The 24,237-nt window shown below is 39.5% G+C and overlaps 4 protein-coding genes and 1 pseudogene across 8 annotated transcripts; 3 read left to right on the top strand and 2 right to left on the bottom strand.

The window, feature by feature from the left end:
* The first annotated feature begins 1,791 nt into the window (after positions 1 to 1,791).
* Positions 1,792 to 3,697, top strand: LOC103942561 (29 kDa ribonucleoprotein A, chloroplastic-like). The gene is made up of 4 exons (XM_048574610.1): positions 1,792 to 2,260; positions 2,352 to 2,689; positions 2,863 to 3,135; positions 3,486 to 3,697. The coding sequence occupies exons 2-4, from the start codon at positions 2,468 to 2,470 to the stop codon at positions 3,537 to 3,539; spliced, it is 549 nt and encodes a 182-aa protein (XP_048430567.1). The 5' UTR covers positions 1,792 to 2,260; positions 2,352 to 2,467; the 3' UTR covers positions 3,540 to 3,697.
* An 851-nt stretch (positions 3,698 to 4,548) lies between these two features.
* Positions 4,549 to 9,899, top strand: LOC103942560 (nuclear transport factor 2). Of its 2 annotated transcripts, none has more exons than XM_009352746.3 (10): positions 4,549 to 4,704; positions 4,861 to 4,968; positions 5,064 to 5,198; positions 6,637 to 6,943; positions 7,410 to 7,672; positions 7,801 to 7,990; positions 8,215 to 8,339; positions 8,452 to 8,517; positions 8,706 to 8,787; positions 9,267 to 9,899. In XM_009352746.3, the coding sequence occupies exons 2-10, from the start codon at positions 4,930 to 4,932 to the stop codon at positions 9,482 to 9,484; spliced, it is 1,425 nt and encodes a 474-aa protein (XP_009351021.2). In that variant the 5' UTR covers positions 4,549 to 4,704; positions 4,861 to 4,929; the 3' UTR covers positions 9,485 to 9,899. The 2 variants fall into 2 exon arrangements, with proteins under 2 accessions (XP_009351021.2, XP_048430577.1); XM_048574620.1 differs by having other exon boundaries at positions 4,577 to 4,655.
* Positions 9,900 to 9,906: 7 nt separating this feature from the next.
* LOC103942562 lies at positions 9,907 to 12,407 on the bottom strand. 4 transcript variants are annotated; one of them, XM_048574623.1, is made up of 4 exons: positions 11,582 to 12,407; positions 10,544 to 11,301; positions 10,219 to 10,419; positions 9,907 to 10,139 (listed from the first exon to the last, which is right to left on the bottom strand). In XM_048574623.1, the coding sequence occupies exons 1-2, from the start codon at positions 12,017 to 12,019 to the stop codon at positions 11,110 to 11,112; spliced, it is 630 nt and encodes a 209-aa protein (XP_048430580.1). In that variant the 5' UTR covers positions 12,020 to 12,407; the 3' UTR covers positions 9,907 to 10,139; positions 10,219 to 10,419; positions 10,544 to 11,109. The 4 variants fall into 4 exon arrangements, with proteins under 4 accessions (XP_048430580.1, XP_048430582.1, XP_048430581.1 ...); XM_048574625.1 differs by having other exon boundaries at positions 9,907 to 10,419; positions 10,544 to 10,920; positions 11,129 to 11,301; positions 11,582 to 12,406; XM_048574624.1 differs by having other exon boundaries at positions 9,907 to 10,419; positions 10,609 to 11,301.
* A 4,771-nt stretch (positions 12,408 to 17,178) lies between these two features.
* On the bottom strand, positions 17,179 to 20,195 carry LOC103942563 (annotated as a pseudogene).
* Positions 19,325 to 22,481, top strand: LOC103948651. The gene has a single exon (XM_009359691.3). The coding sequence runs from the start codon at positions 20,368 to 20,370 to the stop codon at positions 21,967 to 21,969; it is 1,602 nt and encodes a 533-aa protein (XP_009357966.2). The 5' UTR covers positions 19,325 to 20,367; the 3' UTR covers positions 21,970 to 22,481.
* Positions 22,482 to 24,237: the final 1,756 nt, after the last annotated feature.

Below are 24,237 nucleotides of genomic sequence, written 5' to 3' on the forward strand. Positions count from 1 at the left end.
ACATTAAAAAGTCAATCATGGTACTATTCATTTTACTCTTTATTTTGTCCTTATCGTTAAAACTCAAAGTTTTCAAGCCATTTTTATTAGTTTTCCTTTTGAATTACTGCTTACTTATGATGAAAAAATGTCTGGTGTGAAAGGACCCAGTAACCATGATTCCTTTGCATTATCTTGCTTAGTTGTTTCCTCGATACTAGGACTAAGAATATAAGTTATTTTCAAATTTGTAAGCCGAGTTGTTCTTACTACTAATATCCACTTTTGAATATTTGGAACCTGTGCTAAGGGAAGATATACAAAAGGTAATATTTTCTTCAGTTTTATGTTGCTTTTATACTTTATTTCTTTTCCCATACTTCTCTAAGTATTGTAAATTCTGTAGATATGGAATGGAGTACCGAAGCCACAACCCCATAAAAGTACCCCCTTGAGCGAATTTTTTACTGTGAGATCTCTTATATTCTTCTCTCCAGTCATGTTTGCTTTGTATGATGTTCTTATTAGTCAAAGCCTATTGTCTCAGGTACTTCATTTTTTGATATGAAGGTAGAAGTAGTTGCTTTGTCCAGTTACGAAGAGAAGGAGGAGAAGTTTAAGGATGAGGTAACCCCTTTACTATCAGAAGTCAAGTGGCACAGTGGCAGCTTCAGAGTTAAAAATCCAATGGGTGTAAAAATAAATTCACATATTAAATTGGGTTTATGAGGGTATATTATGTATTAAATTTGGATTTAAAGAGATATTAATAGTTTAGTTAAAAATCAAGAGTGCTGATATCCCAACCCCTATGTCTTATTTTCCCACCCACGTCTAAATAAAAAAGTTATTTACAAGTTTACCTCTTGAGGAAATGACATATAAGGACCTAGTAGTTGTTCGGAGTTCAACCTTTGATTTTTACTGTTCTAACAAACCAGTTTGCTCTCTTGGCTCCTTTTAATCCTCTTCTCACTCATAATATTATCCTCCTTTTTTTTTTCCCCATCTAATTTAGTTTTTGTTTCTAAATTTTATTCATGCTTGTTGGTCACCTGATATGTAATTTTGAGATTTATGTTTTTGCTGGATGTGGTAACAGTAAGGATGGTGGCTATGGTAGGCTAGGTGGTGTTTAATGGTATGTTTGATCTAATGCTTTACTATTGCCGCTCCTTCATCAAGATGCAAGATTCTCTGTATTTTGTCTCTAATGGAGCTTCGTCGATATCAGCGGCAAACGCAAGGAGGAAGTATCAACAATGAATCCGAGGAGGAAGAATTGGGAATATTTTTTGCTAGTCCGAAAAATTTGAGGCATGTCGGAGATTGAGGACGTTGCCGACAATTGCAATGGCTCCGACGTCGCTGAGATAAACCTGTTCGGGAATTACAAAGTCAGGATGCTGCTGGGGTGCGGGGCCTTCGCGAAGGTGTACCACAGGCGAAACAAGGCGTCAAGGCCCTCAACAAGCAGAAGATGCTCGAGGGTGGGTTCATGGTGGACGATGAAAGGGGTTGCCGTCGAGTTGTGTTGTGTTGTATGGGGTCTAGCAGCTTTCAAAATCAAATATATGCAAAAAGTAAGTTGAGTGTATAAATATGTTAGATGGGTTGAAATAAAATTACCAAAAACAAGCAAAAACTCTAAAAATTAATGTGGCAAATGATCAAACAGAAAACAGAAGCATGGACAAGTTGCAAATCGGCAATCAACCAAAAGTGCACCCCCAATCCCCATGGTCCCCCAAGAAAATGGAAACTTAGAACTATGATTTCCGCTCCAGAACAATGAATCCTTTTTTTTCTTTTTTGTTTGGAGGGCAGACTACTACTAGATTGATACACCCTATCCCCCATATATATCTTCCACTCTCACTGGACACAATCTGCCCACATCAGCTCACATAGCTTTCCTCCAAGCCTCTCACCTCACTCAAAAATACACAATCACAGTTGACCTACCACCATTGCTGCCACCCAGCTGCAGCCATGAGCTCTTTCTCTCCCTCCATCTCCACCGTCAAATGCATTCGGTCATCATCCATTCATTCATCCCCAGCCGATCATCCACACCTTAAAATGTCACCAAATCGCATGCCATCGCCGCCATCACTATCACACACTTGTGCTCTAAAGCCATTAATTTCCATTAGTAGTATCGGGACCTCAAGTAAGTTTCGGGTGCTGAGGATTACACGTTGGGAATCTTCCTTATAGTGTGGACAGTGCACAGCTTACTGGGATTATTCAGGACTATGCTAGTCCTGAGCTCATTGAGGTCAGTTTTACGTTTCCCATTTTTTATTAAGGTTTTTTTACTAATGGTAACGGTGGTGTTATTAATCCGTTGTTGGGCACTCTAATACCAGGAATTTTTCTACAACGTGAACTCGCATTTAATGGAAACGTGTTTGCAGATGCTAGATCAACGAGTTCACGATTTCTCTGAGGATAAGGATTAATCGCAGTTCATTAGATTTAGTAGATGTTACAAAACCCAGCGAGACAATGCCATCTTCATCAACTAGCAAAACTGTCTCCTTGTGCAATTTTTTACCGATTATGCCTTCCGTACTTTGAATTATTACTGATGAATCGTATGCAGGTTCTGTATCATAGGGACACTGGAAAGAGCAGAGGATTTGCATTTGTCACAATGAGCGCTATTGAAGATTGTAACGCTGTCATCGAAAATCTTGACGGACACGTAAGACTCTCTCTTTCTGATTTCAAACATCAATGATAAAGAAAACTTCACTCTTTCCTCCAAAAATAGGTCCGTCACGTGAATTAACTTGAATTATATGTCCGTGAGAGATATGGTCAATAAATCCGGTACATACATAATAGCATTACTCAGACCTTATTACAACATTTCAGGAATTTGCTGGGCAAACCTTGAGGGTGAACATTTCTGACAGGCCGAGAACGAAGGTACCTCTATATCTTGAAACTGAGTACAAGCTTTTCGTTGGGAATTTATCCTGGTCAGCCACATCCGAGAGTTTGACAAAAGCTTTCCAAGAATATGGAACCATGGTTGGAGCTAGGGTTCTGTACGATGGCGAGACAGGAAGGTCCCGTGGCTATGGATTCGTATGCTACTCAACAAAATCAGAAATGGACGTTGCCTTAGAATCTCTCAATGGATTTGTATGCTACTCTTCTAATCCATCTCGTCACATTCTTAGATCCATCTATGGATGGCCAAGCCATTCCTGCTTTTGCATATTGGGTCAGACAAATTACAATTTGACATGTGCTTGTTTATAAGGAAAGATTGCTTGTGTTGACTTGCAACACAACGTAGCCTGTTACCATCCCGGACAAGCATTTCTCCAATAGATAAAAAAAGGAAGAAGTTGCGGACATGTCAAATTGCAATTTGCTTGTAAGGATGAATGACTCGTTCATGCAGGCATTGTCCGTAGCAGTAGGTACATTATGTCCAACTTTTGGGTAGGCTACTAATCCTTGTGTTTAATTTATTGGATTCTCATCAGGAACTAGAAGGAAGAGCACTGCGTGTAAGCTTGGCCGAAGGAAAACGTTCATAAAATTTTGTGTACATTTGAATAAGGGGTTAATTAATTAGAACATGTTAATTAGCTGAGGTATAAAATTCATATGCAATCGCTTAAACGATTTAATTGAGACTCCCCTTTTCATTTCTTGCTGCATTCTGTAACTCAACTTTTTTGTTTCACAATTCCTTGAGCGGATATTCTTGTGGTACGATTATTTTTGCCATTTATAGATATACATCTCATTCATCCGTACTTTGATATTGACGGATAAAAAAGATGCATTGATTTTAGAATAACGAGTTTCAAGTCTTTTGAGTTCAAATTTAACCTTAAAAAAATAGCATGATTGTATGTACTTTAACACACTAAATGTCTCACTATAAAATGTATTTTCGTAAAAGACGTTCTCTCGTCAGTAATCCAATATTTCTAGATTGTCAATTAGAATCATGCATTTAATTAAGAATAAACAAGACTTTACATGATCAATAAACCAAATTCATGACCTAGTAATGTTCAATAGATTGTTATTTGTCATAACATGTTACTAAATTGTCAATTTGATTAATACATTCACATAAGAATTTATATGATAAATGATTCAAATTGACACTGTAGCACAATAATATGTTATTTCAAATTGTTTCATATCGACTATAATAATTGACATGTTATATCGTTCAATTATCAATTAGGGATGAACATTTATGATATTACTTGCTAGTTACTTTACCTTTTGTACATGAGCTTGCTATTCCTCTATACAAAACTATGAAGTCACACCGGTTAAAAATATATCAAAACTTTAGATTGTTCATCATGTAATACTCATCATATCTATCGTGAGACAAATTTTGTTGCTAATAATTTGACCAACCTAAGCCTCCTTCATCCTCTAGATCTTGCCTATTATGAGCAAACTCAATCTTCTTATTAACGGTTATTAATTTATTATTATCGAACTTTTCCCTTTCTAAATATTTTTTGCAAAAAAGGACTTGCCTTTTTCTCATACAAAAAGAGGACATGGCAAATATGTCACAGGCGCAAGTTAGCAAGAGTATCAAAGGTGAAGGACGTGCGCCGCGTGGGGTGAGCGTCACCAATTTCTGTGGTGACGTCTTCCAACAAAAGCCGCAAAACGCAGTGAGTGAAGAAGATCGACTTCCTCTCTCTCCCCCAAATCTATCTCAAGGTCTCCTTCTCCCTCCCTCCCTCTCTCTCCTCGTTCTCACTTTATCTCTCTAAAACTAAAGCCTCGACCTTTTAACAGATCCCTCTCTCTCTCTGTAAATATCTGTGCGTTTATGCCATTTGTGTATAAATCTTATCTTTTGGGGTTTTGGTGCAGATTTGAGGGGGCGTTTGCAGATCCAGGGTTTTTGGTTTTGCGGTTTTAGGGTTTTAGAGGTTTCGAAATATGGCCACCCCCTATGCCTTTCCCGTCACTGCTGCTCAGGTTCTCTTTCTCACTCTCTCTCTTCTCTCTCTGTTATTCTATCTTGCTCTGCCGCCGCTGAGGGTGAAATCGCCGTCGTGCTTGTGGTGGTGTAGGTTGGGACGTACTTTGTGACACAGTACTACCAAGTGCTTCAGCAGCAGCCGGACTTCGTGCACCAGTTCTACTCCGAGGCCAGCACTATGGTTCGTGCCGATGGCAATTCCAGAGCCACCGCCGTCGCAATGCAGGTATTCTTCCGGCAATTTTGGTGCCATCTGCTTCTTCATAACTTATTAAGTTCCTCTTTAATTTTTCAACTTTTTCTACAAAATAACAGCAGAATATCTTCTTTACATGCCTTTCGGAGTAATTCAAGTAAGTAGTTTGATTTGTTTTTTGTAATTTTGGGTTACCTATATGTACCGGGTTGGCAGAATGGTTTCCCGAGATTGAGTCTACTAGTTGCAGACATTGGTGTATCTAGCTGTGAGAAGAGATGTTTACCTCATTTTATTGTGTGTGAGAGGCTGCATTTTCTTTTCGTATCTTCGTTACTCCTCGTTAGGCCTTTATGAGGTGTACCAAAGTGAAGAGTTAGCAATTTGCACAGTCCCTCTATGTGGATCAACTAAATTGGGAAAAGTATGCCTATTTGGTATAAGGATATTGGCTGTAGATTACCTTTCTATTTTGGTATAAGAACTGGCAATTTTTCCAGAAGTATGCCTATTTGGTCTAAGCATTACCCTTCCTATTTTTGTTTCCTAATTTCTGTCAAAACTGTAAACTGTAGTCCAAACTTAGTGGGTTGGGCACCTTGTAAGTGGTCCTTACATTATTTTCGTTAGGCGTTACCCCCTAATGAGAAATATCAGGAAGTGCTAGTTCTGGACAAACAATCATATTGTATAATTGGAGTTTACAGTTTTAACAATGGCGACATTATTCACAATTGATTACATTCATTCATATTACAGCATCTCTCTTATTTTATTTCTTGTTCAGGAATCTTGTCTAGTAAACCATAAATTGTTTTAAATTCTTAATAACTGTATTTATCCAGGTATAAATGATATACCTGGACATTTATCAAGTGCCTATTGCAGTTCTTAGTATCCTGCTCTGTTCTAGATTCTTTCTTTCTTTTTTTTTTTTTTGGGCCACAAATTTGAATTTTTATTTGAAACATAACAATGGAGTGCTTTGATAAGTCTGCTGTTTTAATTCAAGTGATACAAAAATCACCCTTTGATAAAGGCATTAATAGTTTGATTCAAGTCATACAAAAATCACACTTCAATATAGATATTAATCGCAGCCAGACTGGCCCAGCGATTAGTTCCCTCCAACCGAACTCCCTTGGGTTCATTGGTTTTAAATTCACTTGAATTTGCAGTTTTATGGGTGGCCTTTTAGTTAATCATGTTGATAACCCTTTCATTTTTACAGCTGTAAAAATGTTTAAATTGAAACTAACCTGTTGTTCTAATAGTCCTTGACATCTATATATCAACATTTTCCGTACTCTTTCACTCACAGTCCATTAGACAATTATTGATTGAAATGTTGAGTCATTATTTCCTAGTGACAAGAAATTAAATTTGATTCCACTTGTCAGCATAGTTTATATCTTGACTCCTGTCTATTTGATAGTCAAGTTTATCTTTCTTTCTTTGTATACTACAGCAAATCCATGATCTTGTTATGTCACTTAATCTGACTGGATTTGAAATCAACAAAGCAAATTCCTTGGAATCCTGGAATGGAGGTGTTCTTGTGCTGGTTGAAGGCTACCTTGAAATGAAAACTTTCACTGGGAGGAGGAAATTTGCACAAACATTTTTCCTTGCACCTCAGGAGAGAGGTTTTTTTGTGCTGAATGATATATTTCACTTCGTTGATGAGGAACCGATTCATCAACATCCAGCGGTCTTATTAGCCCAAAACAATCTCAACGCCAAGCTAAGTGCTCCTGCTACAATTCCGCATCCAGGTATTGTAATGCCTCATGATTTACGTTGATTTCAAGGATTCCTTTATCAGTAGGCATTGTAAAGTCTGGGTAGTTTTGGGAGAAAGGATGTGATTATTACCAGAAAAAGTGTTGTTGAATTTGTTCGACTATATTTTTGCATTTATGTACAAGAATTTGGTATTTGAAAAGAAAGAATTTTATGTATGACAACAAAACCAATTCTATAATCAGCAAGTGCGTTGTTTATTGGTTTCTTCTTTATGTGTGGTTGAATGGTTATGTTTACTTCATCTGAAACCGTATATACACCTGGTTATGGCTCATCCTTCAGTGCCATTTCAAAAGCTCTTTTGAAATTTTTGGATGCAGTTTCTGAAGTTCTTAGTAACTTGTTTTGATTTGGTCGTTTGATAATTACCATTCCAATGTATAAAAAAACTGTCTTTCTTTAGTAGTTTAATTGATGGAACGGGTGATTTTGCAGTGGCTAACTATTATCTGGGTGAAGAAATTCAGACAAGAGACTTTGTGGCTCCTGCTGTCAAAGAAAATGGACCAGTTGAAAGTTATGGTTTTGCCGAGCAGCAGCTGCAGCAAGTTGTTGAAACTGAGAACTTGTTGGATGATGGTGCTGTAGAACAATCAAATGGTTCACTTCAAAGCACGCCGAATACCGTACAAGATCACCTGCATGCATCTGTTGAGGAACCTATTGGAGAGCCCCAAAAGCAGACCTATGCTTCTATAGTACGCACCAAACCTGTATCTAATTTTTTTTTTTTCTTCCCAAAAACACATACGGATGTAATTATGTATGTATGGAAGGTTATGCTCATTTGTGTGTGACCACTCGTCTGCTTGATTTTTTTTGGTAGTTACGCGTTGCTAAAGGACAACCTGTGCCTTCTGTAACTCCCCACCATTCATCTAACAAAAGTGCACCAATGGCTTCAGAGTGGAATCACTATCCTCAGTCCTCTGCTCAGCAGCCCATTTCACCATTGAATACATTTGAAAGGCCTGTAGAAGAGACAGCAGATGAGGTTGCTGCCCCAGAAGATGAAGGTGAACTCTTGTGCTTATTTTAATGAGTTCTTTGAGAATAATTGCTTAAAATTTTCAGTTTTATTAAAATCCTGTCTTTTTTATTTTTTTCTTAGTTTTGTTATCTTGTTCGCGCTAATAAATCAACAGATCTGCTAAATCAACAGATCCGCAGTTTGAAATGGACTTCAACAGTTTTATTTAATTAATCTTTTTTTTTTCTTTTCTTCTATGAGTGATTTTAGGCGAAATAAAGTCTGTTTATGTAAGAAACTTGCCGACTACTGTTTCCCCATCTGAAGTTGAGGAGGAATTTGTGAATTTTGGAAAACTCAAGCAGCCTGAAGGAGTGGTTATTAGGAGTCGCAAGGTTCATGCTCCTAGCTTTTTGCATTCTTTTATTACCTTAGGTTCCTCTCCAGATCTATCATTATATATCAGTCTGAAATTATTAAGCTATAAAGTATTTCACTGTTGTGCAGGATGTTGGTGTTTGCTATGCGTTTGTTGAATTTGAAGATATTACCGGTGTGCAGAATGCCGTCAAGGTCTACTCATGAAACCATTAATACAATGAGTGCCATTTGCGAAATTTGAATTTTGATAGAAGATTCTACCAAAATTTCCTTGCAATGCCAATTGAATTTAATGTTGGAGATGGATTCTTAACTTTTTAGTTGCTTTCCTCCTACAAGTCTGCTTGCTGAATCTTTATTGTTTTTATTTTGTTATATAGGCTGGTAGTGTTCAGATTGCTGGACAACAAGTATACATTGAAGAGCGGAGACCAAACAGCAACATCCCGTCTCGAGTGGGAAGTATGTTTTCTGTATTAGTATTTTGTTGTCTTATTAAAATTCTGTAATCGGTTCTCTCTTATTATCTGGACCATTGAATTGAAAATATTGCAATGTTCAACAATTCGGTATTTCGATGATTGCCTAATCCTGTTTTTTTTGCCCGTGCATGTGATATTTGTGACATCATTATATTTTGTGGCAATTTTATAATGATTTCATAATGGTCTCATTTCACCATCTATGGCGTCTGTATTTAATAGTTGGCAATTAGCAATGTTCTTAGCGTCATCCACTTTCCTGTTCTAGTTATCTGGTGAAAGAAACTCTGATACGATTCGTTTTAGTCAAATTTGACTGCCTACTGTGGTAGCTATAGAGATATTTGAGCTTTGTTTCTGATCAAATTGTTATGGTATAACAAACTCTTACAGTCCAGGCTTTACATGAAGATATGCTCTTATTGTAATCTTATTGCAATTGAATTATTGTCTGAACAGGAAGGGGAAGAGGAAGGGGCAGCTACCAAGCAGAGGTACTGAGAGGTCGTTTTGGCTCGCGGGGTTTTCGGAGGGGAGGTGGCTATGATGGAGGTGACCACGAGTACAGTCGACCGAGGGGAAATGGCTACTATCGGTCAAGTCCTCGACAAGACACAGGGAACTCGGGTTATCAATCATCAAGAAGCGGGCAAAATTCATCAGAGTTCACTAAGTAAGATTATTTTACAGCAAGCGAAGGAAAGTTTTGGGTCAGCAGATAACTTTAATTGGTTGCAAAAACTACATACTGGTATTCCGTAGAGTCGGTTTAGCTTTAGATGTATTGGGCATATCCATCATATTTTTCTGAGGAGTTGCTTGGCGTTGGATTTTTGCAATTTTGACCTCATTTTTTCTTTGCGAAATCCTCCATAGTCACTCTTGTTGATGCAGTTAATTTAAATTCATTCCTACAAGTGCAAAAATTGTGATACGCAGAATGCGGTAAGATGCCGCTTACACGCAAATAGAGTCGCACAGGCGGGGCGCCAGGCAAGACCAGCAACTATTTGTTGTATGTAGCTTCAGTTACATGAATTGATACATAGATTCTGCACTAAATTGAAACTTTGTCCCAGAAGTTACTTTGAATTTTTACGTTGTATTTCTCGGTTACAAAAACAAGAAGAGTGTACAGCTTCTGATCCTATGAAGCATTAGATATTAATTCATCAATCCGGCAATCTGTGTTAGCAATTCAGGCGTTTCCAACGCTCTCCACTCCTCCTTGTACAAGAGGCGCTTGGACGTGAGCTTGCATTACGCTGTCCTCCTCATCTTCTTCGTCATGTTCCCAAAGGAAATGAGCATACGCCGCAAGCAAGAATATAGCTAAAAGCAATGGAACCAAATGCCAACAGGTCATTTAATCCGGTCAATAAAGCTATATTACTACAGAATACAGAAGCACATTTTCAAGACAATGTTTCCAGGTTGAGCTGTCTTCGGGATTAGTTTGAGCTGCTCGCACAAAGTACGACAGTGCCCTCTTACTGTCGTGATGAAGTTCCCATACCAGTGTTGCATATTGAGCCATGATCTCACCGTCCCCAGGATCAGCTAGTGTCGCCTGCAAATACTACTCTTGTGCTCCTTGAAGGTCTCCCTTGGACTGTAAGCAGTCACGGGTAAGTATGAAAGAAAGCAATGAGATCATCTCCAATCGGTCAATCACAAAAACAAACTGAAATAAATCAATAACAGTGGGGGAAATCATATCTGCAGTAGCTTCATACTTTTCGTAAGTTGAGGTTTTATATAAAAAACCGAATGATAAGAGAGCAGAATGCACGTTTCTCACCCGCCACAAGAACTGAGCATAATTTCCTAGCAACAAAGCGTTGTTGGGCTTCTCTTCAATCATCATCTTGTAATTCTCCTCAGGGTCGTCACTCCTTGAGCCAGCTGCTGCTGTATCAGGCACACCATCGCCCGTGAAATCCAGAATCCGTTCCACAGGGCATTAGGTCATTTACAGTAACGTAAGCATTCTCAAATGCCATCATATCGTCAACCAGAGAACAAAAAGACCAATAAAGCACCTCCACCTGACCACGACATGCTTCATCTTCTTCCGAGTCATCCTCTATTCCCCAAAGAAAACTAGCGTATGCTGCAAGAATATTGCTCCAATCCAGAAACAAATTATTAACATTCAGATGTGCTAAACAGCCTAAACAGCAATCTGGTCAAGATCTTTTTACCGTGCATCACTTTGACAAAATGTACGCGGATTTGTACAAAACCTAACTGCTTCAGCAAGTAATGTGAAAGTAGATTTCTGTTTTCTTTGGAGAAAGATTTAATCAATAAAATGGTACCTGTCGTGAGGACTAGCCTGAGCTGCATGTTCAAAGTAACTCACGGCTTTATCTTGGTCACGATGAAGCTGCCAAACCAGCGTAGCATATTGACATAAAGCCTCACCATCTCCAGGATTCGCTAGTGTAGCACGGAAACAGAAATCTTCAGCTCCATCGAAATCTCCCTTAGCCTGCCATGAAAGCGTTGATTCACATTACACTAGAATTAGAAATCAAGCTTTGTTCTGTAACAAATAACAAAGGGTTAGACCTTGCCCGCGACAATCACAATCGAGTACAGATATGGACACACAGATTTGAATTTACCTATTGAAACTGAAAATTGGATACCTCTATCAGTTTTACCTTCTCCTAATTCTAAATATAGCCCTAATAACAAATTTAAGAACAACCAAAATAGGGAAAACAACAGAGGAAAAAAGAAGACATCTTTGAAGAAAGAAATCTTACCTCAAAAGCTTGACCATACTTCCTGAGGAACAAAGGGTGGCAGGGATATTCATCAACCATCCTCTTATAATACTCTTTGGGATTGTCGCTCGCATCGACAATTTCCGTAGTTAAATCATTATCCCAAGCATCACAACCAGAACCAGCACCACCAACCCCAACCCCTGTTGCAAGATACAAGGGAGGACTGGCAGGTCTTTTTACTTCTTCATCAATGCGCAAAGTCCGGATCGCCTTCATACCTTCCTCTTCCTCTTTCTCCTCAATCAATCCCATCTTCTCAAAGCTGAAGCCTCCACCCCAGGTCACGTCTATGCTATCTCCTACTGTATTAGTCCTCCCTAGTGGTTCTTGTTTAGAATCCTGCCTCGGAATCATTTCATCACAAAGCTCACTTGCTTCGTTAAATATCGAAAAAGAAGGAGCTGTTTCCAGCATTGAGTCGTGATCATGTTTATATGAAGACTTCAATGGTGCAGCTGAATTCCTTAACTCTTCCACGTCACAACAACTATAGACTAGTAGTTTCTTCTAAGTTTCTGTCAGACTGAGTTCGCCGAATGGCTTCGAAGTCCAAACTTTTGGATTCTTGATTGAATTCTGTGAACCCGGAAGCGGAATGAGAGTTTGGAGAAGAATTGCATGAAAAAGATGTTTCAGTGGCGGGTTGAAGGGCTTCTGTGGTACATTCAACATGCTTTTTAAACTATATTCTTTTACTTGCTTGAGATCTACAATTTCTGTGCCTTTGACCTGTAAATTTAAAACAATATTGAAATTAATCAGAGCCACTCGTGTGAGTAACAGATCGTGTTCAGTTGCCTTTGCTAATAACCAAACGTACATGAAGCCTTTTCTTTATGCAAGCCACATTCTAATCAATCTAATTTATATTACGAGGAGAGATTCCAACTTAAGTGCAAAAGAGAGTACACTGTTCTAATCAACCGGCTATACCCAAATATGCAAGGAACATGTAGTCTTAAGGATCATCACATAGTGTGTGTGTGTGTGTGTGTTGAAATTTAGCTAAAAACTTATCAAAGCAGCTGGCTGTACCCGTTTGGTTTTGGAAACAATATCATATGTATGTGAAATTGTGACTCCCATTTGTTTATGCAGTATTCTATAATTTATATACCTTCGTTTCCTGTTCATCCAAAGGAAGAAAGAACATGTGACTTTAGGTATAAAGAAAGCAACAACATATCAGTTTCGCGATCCCGATCCCAATACCAAAGGAAATGATTTTTGCACTGCTTCTCTTTCTGCACATTCCTATTTAAAACGGTTCCCATTTTATTAAATTCGAAGGCAAATAAACCTGAGTGTGCATTCAGAACAAACAGGTGTGCGAAAATCATTTCCTAGCACCAAAACCCAATAGGCAGCAAGATGCACGTGATTCCATCAATATATGCAAGTAAAGTAGGTCTTCAAACAATTTGAAATCCTTATACATGGAATTGGACATCCACGTCAATATAAAGCAAAGTAAGCAATGACATGAAATTCACCAGAACAATGGGGAAGCTTGTGAACAAATCCACCTACCCTTATCTTTTAGGTAAATTATTTCTGGCTAATGAGGCTTGAGTTCTAATTAACTCACTGAACCAAATGATAGTGTAATTAAGTAGTGTCCAGAGGCGACCAATTTATTCCCTCATTTAAATATGGCGTTAGTGTAAAAAAAACATAGTGATCAAGGCTTACCCCTCTCTCTATCTTATGTCTGCAAACTTATTTCCTGGCAGAAATAAGAGGGAGAAGGATAATCGGGGTGGGGTTTAAGGATCTAAGAGCAGTTACACCGGAGGTGGACTTGCCCATCACCTAGTCCAAAACACAGCCTGGCCCCCTGTCCAAAAGCTCCAGCCCGTGAAACAGCTTGGCACCCAGCCCATGCCAGGCAGCAGGCCAGCCCATTTTGGACAGATCAGAAGCCGGTCCAAAAGGCTGGCGCGTGCACAACACTCGCGGCTGGGCGCGAGTAGGAGACAGCGTTGCAGTCTGCGGGGCCCGCGTCTCAGGCCAAGTTGGCTTCGAACGGCTAAGGGCTACGTGGCCCTCCTCAGATTTGTTGGATTTCCAATGGCTAGTTTTTGTAGGCCGTTGGATTTCCAACGGTAAAAAAAAATTTAAATTTGACTTTTAAAATGGACCGTCCGATCACAGATCAACGGTCCACATTTTTTTCACCAAAAATAAAATTAAAAAAAAAAAAGCCCAACGGTCAGAATTTTGACCGTTGGCCACGTGGCAACTGGTTGGCTGTTGGATTTGATTATTTTTCAAATCCAACGGTCCAGATTAATTACAACATTAAAATTTATTAAAAATTAATTAAAAATTGTGAAATTTTTTTAAAAAATACAGAAAAATTTTAAAAAAATATATATATTTTTTTCTATAAATACCTAACCCTCATCTTCCACCTTACACCACATTTCAATATTTTCTACACTTTCTACACTTTCTACATTTGAATATTTTGTACACTTTGAGAGAAAAAAATGACTTCATGGAAGCTCATTGAAGATGTTACGTTGTGTGAATGTTGGGTTCACACTACTCATGACCCGATTACGAGTAATGAGATGGATAAGCGAGAAATGTGGAGTAAAATTACGAAATCGTTTTGCGATGTACATGGAAAAGATGCCAGATCTAGTCAAGGTCGTTGGAAAAAACTCAACCCATCCTTTACTTGTTGGAAAAACGCCATCTCTCATGCTTCTAGTAATTTGCGTAGTGGGACAAGTTTAGCGGATCAGGTAACAATATTTTTATTTATTTATATGCATTCCACCCACATCAATATTTTAATTTATTTAATTTCTTATGTAATTTCTATGTAATTTCGTATGTAATTTATATGCATTCCACGCCCATCAATATTTTAATTTATTTATTTGTGTTACACCCGTATTTTTTTAATACTATCGTATCCCACATTTTTATAGACACTACAAGCACAAGCATTCTACAATGTAAAGAACCGTAACAAATCATTCAACAAATGGGAATGTCGGCAAATTGTCAAAGATTGCCCTAGATACAAAATTGTGGCAACCGGTCTAGAAGTTGTCATGCACGGTATGGGTCTACACAGTTCGCCAGAAGCAGACACAGCGGAACAAGAAGCCAACACATTTGAAGACACGGAAGGGACGCCTGAAGAAGTGCCAGAGACCCAACCGACTCGTCAGTTCCTCAGGCCTCAAGGTAAAAAGGCATCAAAGAAAAAAGGTAGTTCTTTCAAAAATGACTACACTAAATATATGGAGGAACTTGCTCGTTAAGGTGAACTGAACATGGCATGGGAAAAGGCTAGAGATGAGGAAAAAGCTGCTGCTATGGCAGCAATAATAGCAGCTACTGAGGCTCATGATGCGGCAGCTGAGAGACAAAGAGAAATAGTTAATCGAGACAAAGAGAACCATATGCAAGCATTCGCAAGGCAGCCGTAATTTTTTGCTCAGGAAGAAGACCTAGAACATGAAAAACATCTTCTTTTTGCACAAAATATGGATCATGGTTGCAAACATCACTCATGATTTTATCGAACAAACTTTGTTGCATTCTAAAATGACGTCTAAAAACATGATCAGGGAAAACGCTGTTGGGAATAAAATAATCTTCCAAGAGATCTTTACCTCGTCTTTCCCTTCTTCTATCGATGTTTGCCGCACGTCTGGGTTTGGCTATCTGACCCACAACTTCCATGATACGGCGGGAATGTGAGGCCCTCCGCCATCTATGGTGATCATCCTCATCCTCCTCCAATGCGAAGGCCTCATCTCCACCTCCACCTTGGTCAAGATTGACCAATTCTTCCTGTTGTGTCAACAACCTTTTCTGCTGCTCTTGCAACTGTTTATACGCTCTCCTTGAAGAAGACATTGTAAGAACTTAAGATTTGAAAACGATAAAGAAGAATTCTGAGCTAAAAAAAAGGATTAAGTTTAGTGTGAGGATGGATGTAGGGATGTAGGGTTTATATGGACAAAAAAGGAGAAGATGAGGTTCTGGACAATGCCACGTGGCACTACGTGATTGGTTAAAAATCTTATCGAAATCTTAGCTAAATTATTGTAAACAGGAAGTGACACGTGGCATGTCGGGATTGGTTGAAAATCTTATCAGAAATCTATCTACAAAATAGTACGTTCAGATAATGACACGTGGCGTGACAAGATTGGTTAAAAATCTTATCGAAATCTTGCCTAAATTACTATAAACAGGAAGTGACACGTGGGTTGTCGGGATTGGTTGAAAATCTTAGCGGAAATCTATTCATAAAATAGTACGTTCAGATAATGACACGTGGTGTGACGAGATTGGTTAAAAATCCTATCTGAAATTAAAACTATTTATTTATTTATTATTTTATAAAATTATTTAATATTTTAAATGGACTGGGTGCCAGCGCATTTTGTAGGGGTGGAGATCGTATTTTTAAACTGGGTGCCAGCAAATTTTTAGACTGGGTGCCAGCACATTTTTTTTGGGGTGGAGATGCTTTGGCCTATTACTGTTCACTGAAGTGGATAAATAGGCTAGGTGCTGGAGCAAAGTCTTTAGGGGTGGAGTTGCTCTAATGAGGCTGCGGATATTTATTCTTTTTAGCTTTTCTTATAATGGTAAAAGAATATGTCATTGAAGGATGTAGAAACATAACCATCACCATATGACTTAGTGGTTGGAGACAAATTTCAGGCCCGCACTTCTTTGGTTCGATTCTTATTGCTGGTGAATTGCACTATGGTGGCCATGAGAGGCTGAAATGCCTTTGTGAGTCTTTCCAATTTCCGAAAGAGTGGAGTGCTGTGGCTAAACCAACAGTGTTCCATTTTAAGAAAGAAAAAAGAAAAAGGATGTGGACAAGTTAGAAATAGGGGTGTACTATCCATACACTTTTTTTTATTTCTTGCACACCGTCTTAATTTATAACCATTGAATCGACTGAATTAAAAAAGATCAGATGACAAAAATTAAGAATGAATGTATAAGAAGTACAAATTAACCATAGAAATAAGTCAGGTTTGTCATAAGCTAGTATTTTACTGTGAGCATTTGTTTATTGGTTTGCTTGGAGAGACAGCAAGCTGTGCCACGTGTACTTCCACAGTTTTCCCAACCAAAACGCCGTTCACCACCACTATATTTCTCGTTCAAGTTGTCAAAGACGGTGGCCATGGATTTTATTTTAGGCCTGAATCTTTCACTGGGGTAGAAATTTGAAAACCTTTGGGCTTTTGGTTTGTTTCTTTGGGCTTCATATTGGTTGGGTTTTACTTGAGCTTAATTTTGTATATCTAAACCAATCCATTGTTTACTTATTTAACAAAAAAGCTGTATAAGTCGTTCATTTGATGCAGATATACCACATATCTAGCATGTTGTATTAAACGTACAAGTTGATGGCTAAATCTCAGGTCTTGGTTCTTTCTAACTGTTATATGCATGTTAGAAAGTAAGATTACTTTTGTAGTTCAATGATCAAGTCTTAAGAATAATTTGACTCGCCTAATCCTTCATTATCCTCATTAAATTAAAAAATTATAAAAACGTACAAGTTGATCATGTACATATCATGCAGTGGGGTATGAGGCTTCCATAGCAATGCCATAAAGACGTTTTGTCTCAACATCTCCTTGCATTTTTATGTACCCTTCTTCACCCCATTCTGCGCCTCATGAGTTCTTCACTAACCAATACTTAATCTCATTAGCACTAACTCCATAACCAACAGTGGTAACCCCATGGTCGAGGTTTGTTCCACAAGTTCCTGTAAAGACACCACTTGAAAATGACTGCAATTCTGAACCACCAACATTAATGGCAACAGAAATTGGTTGATTAGTGACAGCCTTCAAAAGGGCAGCTTCACTGTTTGGATGCACAGTCGTGGCCAGTTATCTTGGATGCATGGCTGGCCTCCTTCGTGGTGCTGCAAGTACCATCAACACCCGTGCAAGAGTAATTAGTCTCGCTAAGCCCGTAGTTTTGATTGATGAACTGAATCGTATCATCCATCAAATCACCCTCACAACTTTGGTTCACACTGTTTAGGTCGCAATCAACCAGCTCTTGCTCAGACAAAGATATCAATTTACCAGTTCAGCTTAGAGCAAGTCCAGCCCGTGGTAAATGGCCCGGCACCAAGTGAAGAAAATGGCCCGGCACTGAGTGAATCAGCTCCAGCCAGGAAAACAGGCTGGCACCCAGCCCGTGCCAGTCAAGCGCCCAACCCAAAATGGACAGATCCAGAGGCCGGTCCGTTTCCCTGGCGCATGCGCAACACGCGCAAGTCCAGGCGAGTCACCGACAGCAATTGCAGGCGGTGGGGCCCGCGTGCAGGCCAAGTTGCAGCCTACTGTCAAGGGGCTACGTGGCCCTCCTCAGAGCCGTTGGATTTCCAACGGCTAGTTTTTGTAGGCCGTTGGATTTCCAACGGTAAAAAAAATTTAAATTTAAATTTAAATTGGACCGTCCGATCACAGATCAACGGTCCACGTTTATTTCACCAAAAATTTAAAAAAAAAAAAAGGCCCAACGGTCATAAATTTGACCGTTGGCCACGTGGCAGCGTGTTGGCTGTTGGATTTGATTATTTTTCAAATCCAACGGTCCAGATTAATTACAACATTAAAATTTATTAAAAATGTCAAATTTTTTTTTAAAAATACAGAAAAATTTTAAAAAATTAATTTTTTTTTTCTATAAATACCTAACCCACATCTTCCACCTTACACCACATTTCAATATTTTCTACACTTTCTACACTTTCTACATTTGAATATTTAGTAATCCCCTCTATAACTGCCACCGCTGCAACAACATCCTGCAAGTATTTCATTGAAATTAAACATTTTATTCGTTTTGCTGGATAAATTAAATAATGGTTAGATTAATAGACATGGATTTTTAATATTGCAATTAAGTCGTAGTTTGATTAAGTTCCAAATTAAATTATTTACATACCACATCGGCCTTGGTCTTGGATAGGTGTTACTGCTCCTTTCTTTCTCCAATCTATTGTAGGTGGTGCTGTAATATGGAATTGAAAGAAGTCGTCTTTGTGCAACATTCATACTCCATGAATTTCTAGAGGCCCCGCCTAAGCCCCTACCAAGCACCTGCCTAGTCCTCTAGGCGCTAGGCTTCTATCCACCACCCAACTAGCGCGTTGTAGAACCTTGGATATAGTTGGTAAGGGAAGCAACCTGGGATTGGATGGATAAATGAATTGAAAAGAAGGTATACTGAAATGCTAGACTTTTCACAGTTTATATAGATAAGATAACGGCCTATTGCGATCTTCATGCCCCAAACGTTGGTCTGCAATCCTCGTGCCCTATAAAATGTTCTGATATAAAAGGGTTTTGCTTCTAACTATTGTTTTAAATTGAAGTAATGATAAATTACTAGCAAAACATACGTCCTTATGTGTGTGCTTAATTAGTGACCCGTAAACCATGAGGGACAATTTTAGATGCATAGTTCATTATATATGCGGTTCAAGTTGTAAATCTGAAGATATTCTCAACTTCTCATGCATATGCTACGTACTCTGTGTTCGATGTCACCCGATGGACACCATGCATGCATAGCTCCATTAATGACGACGTTCCTTAGAGGCTTAGAGCCTCTCTTCGCTAAATGTTTTGGATGAACACTTTACATTTTTTTTGTTGTCCGGAAGCTTTCTAATTAACATGATGTAAAATACACATTTTGACCGAAAACTATAAGTTTGCATTTTGGAGAGGCAAACAATTTTTTACGTGGTTTATAAAATGACTTTACTTGTGCAAACAAAAGAATTTTTGTTAGACTTGGAATCTTCATCAAATGTTTAGACTGAAGATTGATGATTAGGAACCTGAACCGACTTCGGTTTAACATAGAGAAGATAAGATACATACACACATGAATAATTATTACAGAGTAGCTAGATTAATCAGTTTCCCGGATAATATTACAAAGTACTAAATTAATGTGTTTTGTGCTTACATTCATCTCATCTCTACTCTGTGGTTTCTCTACCAGCTAAAGCCAAAGCATCTCCCGCAGTTTGATTCCCTATCTCAATATGGCTTTAGGATAAAGACTTAATTAAGGTGATACTGGTAACAATTACTGTTAGCTCTCAACAAAAAACAAAGAAAATGAAAAAAACAAAACAAAACAAAATTACTGTTAGCTGAAGACGATCACACATGATTCAAAGGACCATAAAATCCCACACTTAATTAAACCCTAAATTTAGATTAGGGACTGTAGGTACATGTAACTACACCAAAATTAACAACCCTCTCTCGCTTTCCACTTTCCAAAATTAAACCTAGTCAAAACAAAAAGCATGGGGTCAAACACTCTCTAACACCCATCGTCGTCATTTGTCTTTCTCAAATAACGGACCCTCCTTGTTCTATGCTGTTTTTACACAATTCCACCTTGCAGCTGCCCTCTTTCTCTCTCCCCCTCCCTTTTTTTTCCAAACATATTTTCCTTCCCATTAGATGCCTCCACTCACCTCTGGTCGTCCGTCCGCCGCCTCTTTTCGGACGACGAGCGGAGCCATCTCCATCATCTCCTTCACCATCGCCACTTTCTCAACAACACACCAACGACGTCCTTCTCTTTGATTTCCTATCAATTGTCACATCTAAATACAAGAGAAAATACGTAAATTGTAGATTCTAGCCTAGCTTCTATTTGAATTTCCATTCTAAAAGCTTTGAGCGCGATTTGAATTATTTTACTCTATCGCGACAATGTCCCAATCAATCTTAGCTCCATTCCAGCTTTTGGAACTCAACGTAATATCAGCGCAGGACCTTGCGCCCATGTCGCGTTCCATGCGCACATACGCCGTTGCATGGGTGCACCCGGATCGAAAACTCTCAACACGGGTGGACACCTCAGGCCACAACAACCCTACATGGAACGACAAGTTTGTGTTCCGGGTCGACGAGGACTTCTTGCATGAAGACACATCCGCGGTCATGATCGAGATCTACGCCCTGCATTGGTTCAAGGATGTTCACGTGGGAACCGTCCGTATCTTGGTTGGTAACCTTATTCCAACCCCGGCAAAACCCCACCACCACCATCCTCAAGTGGGCATGCGTTTCGTGGCGCTCCAGGTGCGCCGCCCCTCGGGTCGGCCGCAGGGGATTCTAAACATCGGCGTGGCGCTGCTTCATAGCTCTATGCGGAGCATGCCTTTGTATTCCCAACTCAGCGCCTCAGCAGTTGGATATAAAACTTTGATGGGCGAGGACGACGCGCCGCGCAGCACAAAAACCCACCACACCGGAAGCCAAATGACGACGTATTCGAAGCCAGAGCTGAGGCGCACCAAGAGCGACTCCAGCTCAATGTTCGGGTCAGAGCTGAGAGAAAAGGAATTCAGACACAAGGGTAAAACGGAAAAAGCAACGTCCGTGGTTAACTCGTCAGACGTCAGCGCTAGAAAAAGCAAGAAGGGTCGCGGTTCCAAGGCGAGCTCGTTGGTTGGCAACTCATCAGATATAATTTACAAGAAGGGTAAAAAGGGAAAAGTAAGTTCTGTAGTCAGTGCGTCGGATGTTAGCTACCGAAAGGGGAAGGCGAGCTCCATGCTCAGTGCCTCCGATGTGGGCCCACCAAAGAGTCGGAAAGACAAAAAAGGGAAGCCAAGCTCCGCACTCAGCGCCTCCGATGCCGGCGTGCAGGACCCACCGAAGAACGATAGCAGTAGCAACGAGAAACCGGCCAGCTCCGTCCTTAGCGCCTCCGAAGCGGAAGAACCGCCGAGAAAGATGCCTGCCAGTCACAAGCCCTCCCCAAAATTCACCCTGGTGGACAATTTTGGTGCTACCCCAGCGCGGAGGTCGGCTCTGCCAGCTGGCAAGTCGCCATTCCAGAGGCTGCAGTCGCCCTACGATGCGTACGCGACGCCAAGAAAGTCGAACCTCATGGCTGTACCGTTCCTAACGGAGTCGGAGCTGGGGCCGTCGCCGTCGGAGGTGGCTGCGGCGATCGCAAAGGAGCGAGTGGACCAGGACAACGAGAGCTCGGTTGTTGTGGGCGCGTGGAACGAGGACGACAGCGTGGAAGGGTTGCAGTCGAAGCTCGAGCGGTGGCGGACGGAGCTCCCGCCAGTGTATGATAGGGGAGAGTTTTCGAGCTTTAAATCCAGTGAAACGCGCCACACACGGCGACACAGCGATGGGAGCAATGGGCTATTTTCTTGCTTTAGTAACATATGTGGAATCGAGTGCTCCATTGTATGCGGGTCGGGTGACCAAGAAAAACCTCAAAGGAAGAACGGGAGTAAGAATGGTGGGCGGGTCCATCGGAGTCCATCCGTAGGAGATCTAAGCTACGTATGATCAACCCGGATGGAGATGGGTTAACGGGTTGGATCTTTGGTGGGATATATTCAGGGAGATGAGAGTAACAGCTTTGTTGGTGCTAATTTGCGCCGAGGGTGTACTGTTGGGAAAAGAACCACTGAAATACATAAGGGTAATATGGGGTGCAGGATGAGGATGTGCACACTGGGGGGTGATGTCAGCAAGTTGAGTTGAGCTCGGTTAGATCATTCTTCCCACTTCCCTCATTTTAATTTTGTTTTTCTCAAATTTCTGCTATCTAATCTAATTTAATTTATTCTTTCTCAAAAACCAAAAGAAAAAAAAAATTATAAAAAGAAAAAGACAATGAATAAAGGGACCGACAAAATTCAAATTCATTTTACATATTGTTTGTTGATGTAGAATATTAAAGCTTATATTGCATATTTGCGATGTGTTATATCAAAAATGTGGTGTGCTAATGAATTTATTTGTGCATAAAATATAATTCTTTTCTGGTGTATGGAATCTAGATTTGCATATTTTGCAATGTGCCACCTGCGAGTTTGCTGTATCTTCTTTACGACGATAAGGTCGATCGGCATGGTTCGACTTAGAATGATTATGATGGGAATTGGATCATCTCCGAGGCAATTCTTCGGGATCCTCCTTACCAAATAACATGGACCGTTGGATTTTGATCCAACGGTTACAATTATTATAACTTTAGAGGGGCCTACTATTTGTAGCCATTGGATCAAAATCCAATAGCTTGTGTTAGTGGGTTAAGAGGATCCTGAGAGTTTGCCTTGGAGATGATCCAATTCCATTATGATGCAAGGCGCAGCGGATAAAAACAAAACAAAATGATAGATATGATTGATAGGTAGGGTTCACTATCTCCTCGTGCGAGAAAAGGCTTGAAAACCCTATAAACTTTGGTTCTAATACCAGCCTACAATGTAGACACTAGAAAGAACAAAGCAGCAGACTCTTAAACAAGAGAAAGACACAAATATGAGATAAAAATCTCTCTGAATATTTCATTCACCAACAAAAAATGTCCAACTTCTTCATCTTACAAAAAGAAATGGTTTTTATAACCATTTTGTAACATACATTTAGAAATTAGAAAGGCAATAAACTTAAAATGACAAAAAACTGAAAATTACATAAAGAAAGTAATCCAATTAGCCAAAAAACGTCCAAAACACCTTGGCTATTATTGGGAGCTACTAATGGCTGTTATTAAGTTCTTCTAATTTATTATAGTCATTCATTTTATCCCAATGATTCAATAAATGCACTAGCGAACTGGCCTGCATTATCCTCTTCGATTTGGAGAAAATTCGCCCTCAAATTTGCATTTCCAGTATCGTCGATGTCTCCTTTGTATGGAATGAGGTGTTTCACATTGAACACATCGAATATGGCTTGGTAACTTGGTGTCACGGTTGAAACAATTGAACTTGGTAATCCAAGAAGTTAGTAGACTTTGCAAAAGAATAGCTTAGCAACTTCTGAAGCATCCGTTGTCTTCTTGCAGGCAATAAGGTAAGCCATTTTGGAAAATTGATCCCCCACAACAAAAATTGAGTCTATACCATGTTGAGTACGAGGCAAACCCAAAACAAAATCCATGCTCATGTACACCTATGGTTGTGATTGAATGGGTAATGGCATGTACAAAGCAGCATTCGTTGCCTTGCCCTTAGAAACTTGACAGATTCGACATTGTTCCACAAAACAATATACCTTTTTGCGCATGGCAGGCCATAAATGAGGGAAAAAAAAACACTAGTGTAAAGGTTTTGTCCCTTCCAACGGGGTCATCGCTATGTAACTCTTTTATGATCTGCAGCCTCAAACTAAACTCAGGTATAGAAGGTCGATTCCCTTTAAAAAGAAACACTTCATGGAACACATAATTTGTTCTTCTCGAATAAACTTGTCCCCAAGTTCTGTTTGGTCTTCCTCTGTCTTTCAGATACCCAACAAGTACTTGCCACAATAGCCAATTAAGAACCACAAATTCAGCATGCATCAACATATCCAAATAGTACAAAATTCAAAATAATTTCATTCTTCTCCACTTTGTCATGTTCCATTTGGAATTTAAACTTTTCTTGATGACTTAAATTGCATTTGAGTGCACATACAATTTCCAGCAAACATCTTGATATTTTAGACTTTGAAAAGTATAGACATAATTCGAACAATGTGAAAAATTTCTTTTCTCCAAGTAAAACTTTGTAGCGTGACAAGCAATGAACGATTCCCAAACATAATCATAAAAGTTATAGA

This window comes from the organism of the source record quoted next, unplaced genomic scaffold, assembly GCF_019419815.1.
Source record: "Pyrus x bretschneideri cultivar Hongxiangsu unplaced genomic scaffold, Pyrus_bretschneideri_v1 Contig73, whole genome shotgun sequence".
Classification (NCBI taxonomy): domain Eukaryota; kingdom Viridiplantae; phylum Streptophyta; class Magnoliopsida; order Rosales; family Rosaceae; genus Pyrus; species Pyrus x bretschneideri.

Bases quoted from the DNA above. Each gene is read 5' to 3' on its own strand.
- LOC103942561 (XM_048574610.1), top strand. From the start codon at position 2,468: ATGTTACAAAACCCAGCGAGACAATGCCATCTTCATCAACTAGCAAAA. The intron at 2,690-2,862 runs GTAAGACTCTCT...ACAACATTTCAG, and splicing joins TCGAAAATCTTGACGGACAC to GAATTTGCTGGGCAAACCTT. The intron at 3,136-3,485 runs GTATGCTACTCT...GATTCTCATCAG, and splicing joins TAGAATCTCTCAATGGATTT to GAACTAGAAGGAAGAGCACT.
- LOC103942560 (XM_009352746.3), top strand. From the start codon at position 4,930: ATGGCCACCCCCTATGCCTTTCCCGTCACTGCTGCTCAG. The intron at 4,969-5,063 runs GTTCTCTTTCTC...GTGGTGGTGTAG, and splicing joins TTCCCGTCACTGCTGCTCAG to GTTGGGACGTACTTTGTGAC. The intron at 7,673-7,800 runs GTACGCACCAAA...TTTTTTTGGTAG, and splicing joins AGCAGACCTATGCTTCTATA to TTACGCGTTGCTAAAGGACA.
- LOC103942562 (XM_048574624.1), bottom strand. From the start codon at position 12,019: ATGCTGGAAACAGCTCCTTCTTTTTCGATATTTAACGAAGCAAGTGAG. The intron at 11,302-11,581 runs GTAAGATTTCTT...CTTTCATGGCAG, and splicing joins AGTATGGTCAAGCTTTTGAG to GCTAAGGGAGATTTCGATGG.
- LOC103948651 (XM_009359691.3), top strand. From the start codon at position 20,368: ATGTCCCAATCAATCTTAGCTCCATTCCAGCTTTTGGAACTCAACGTA.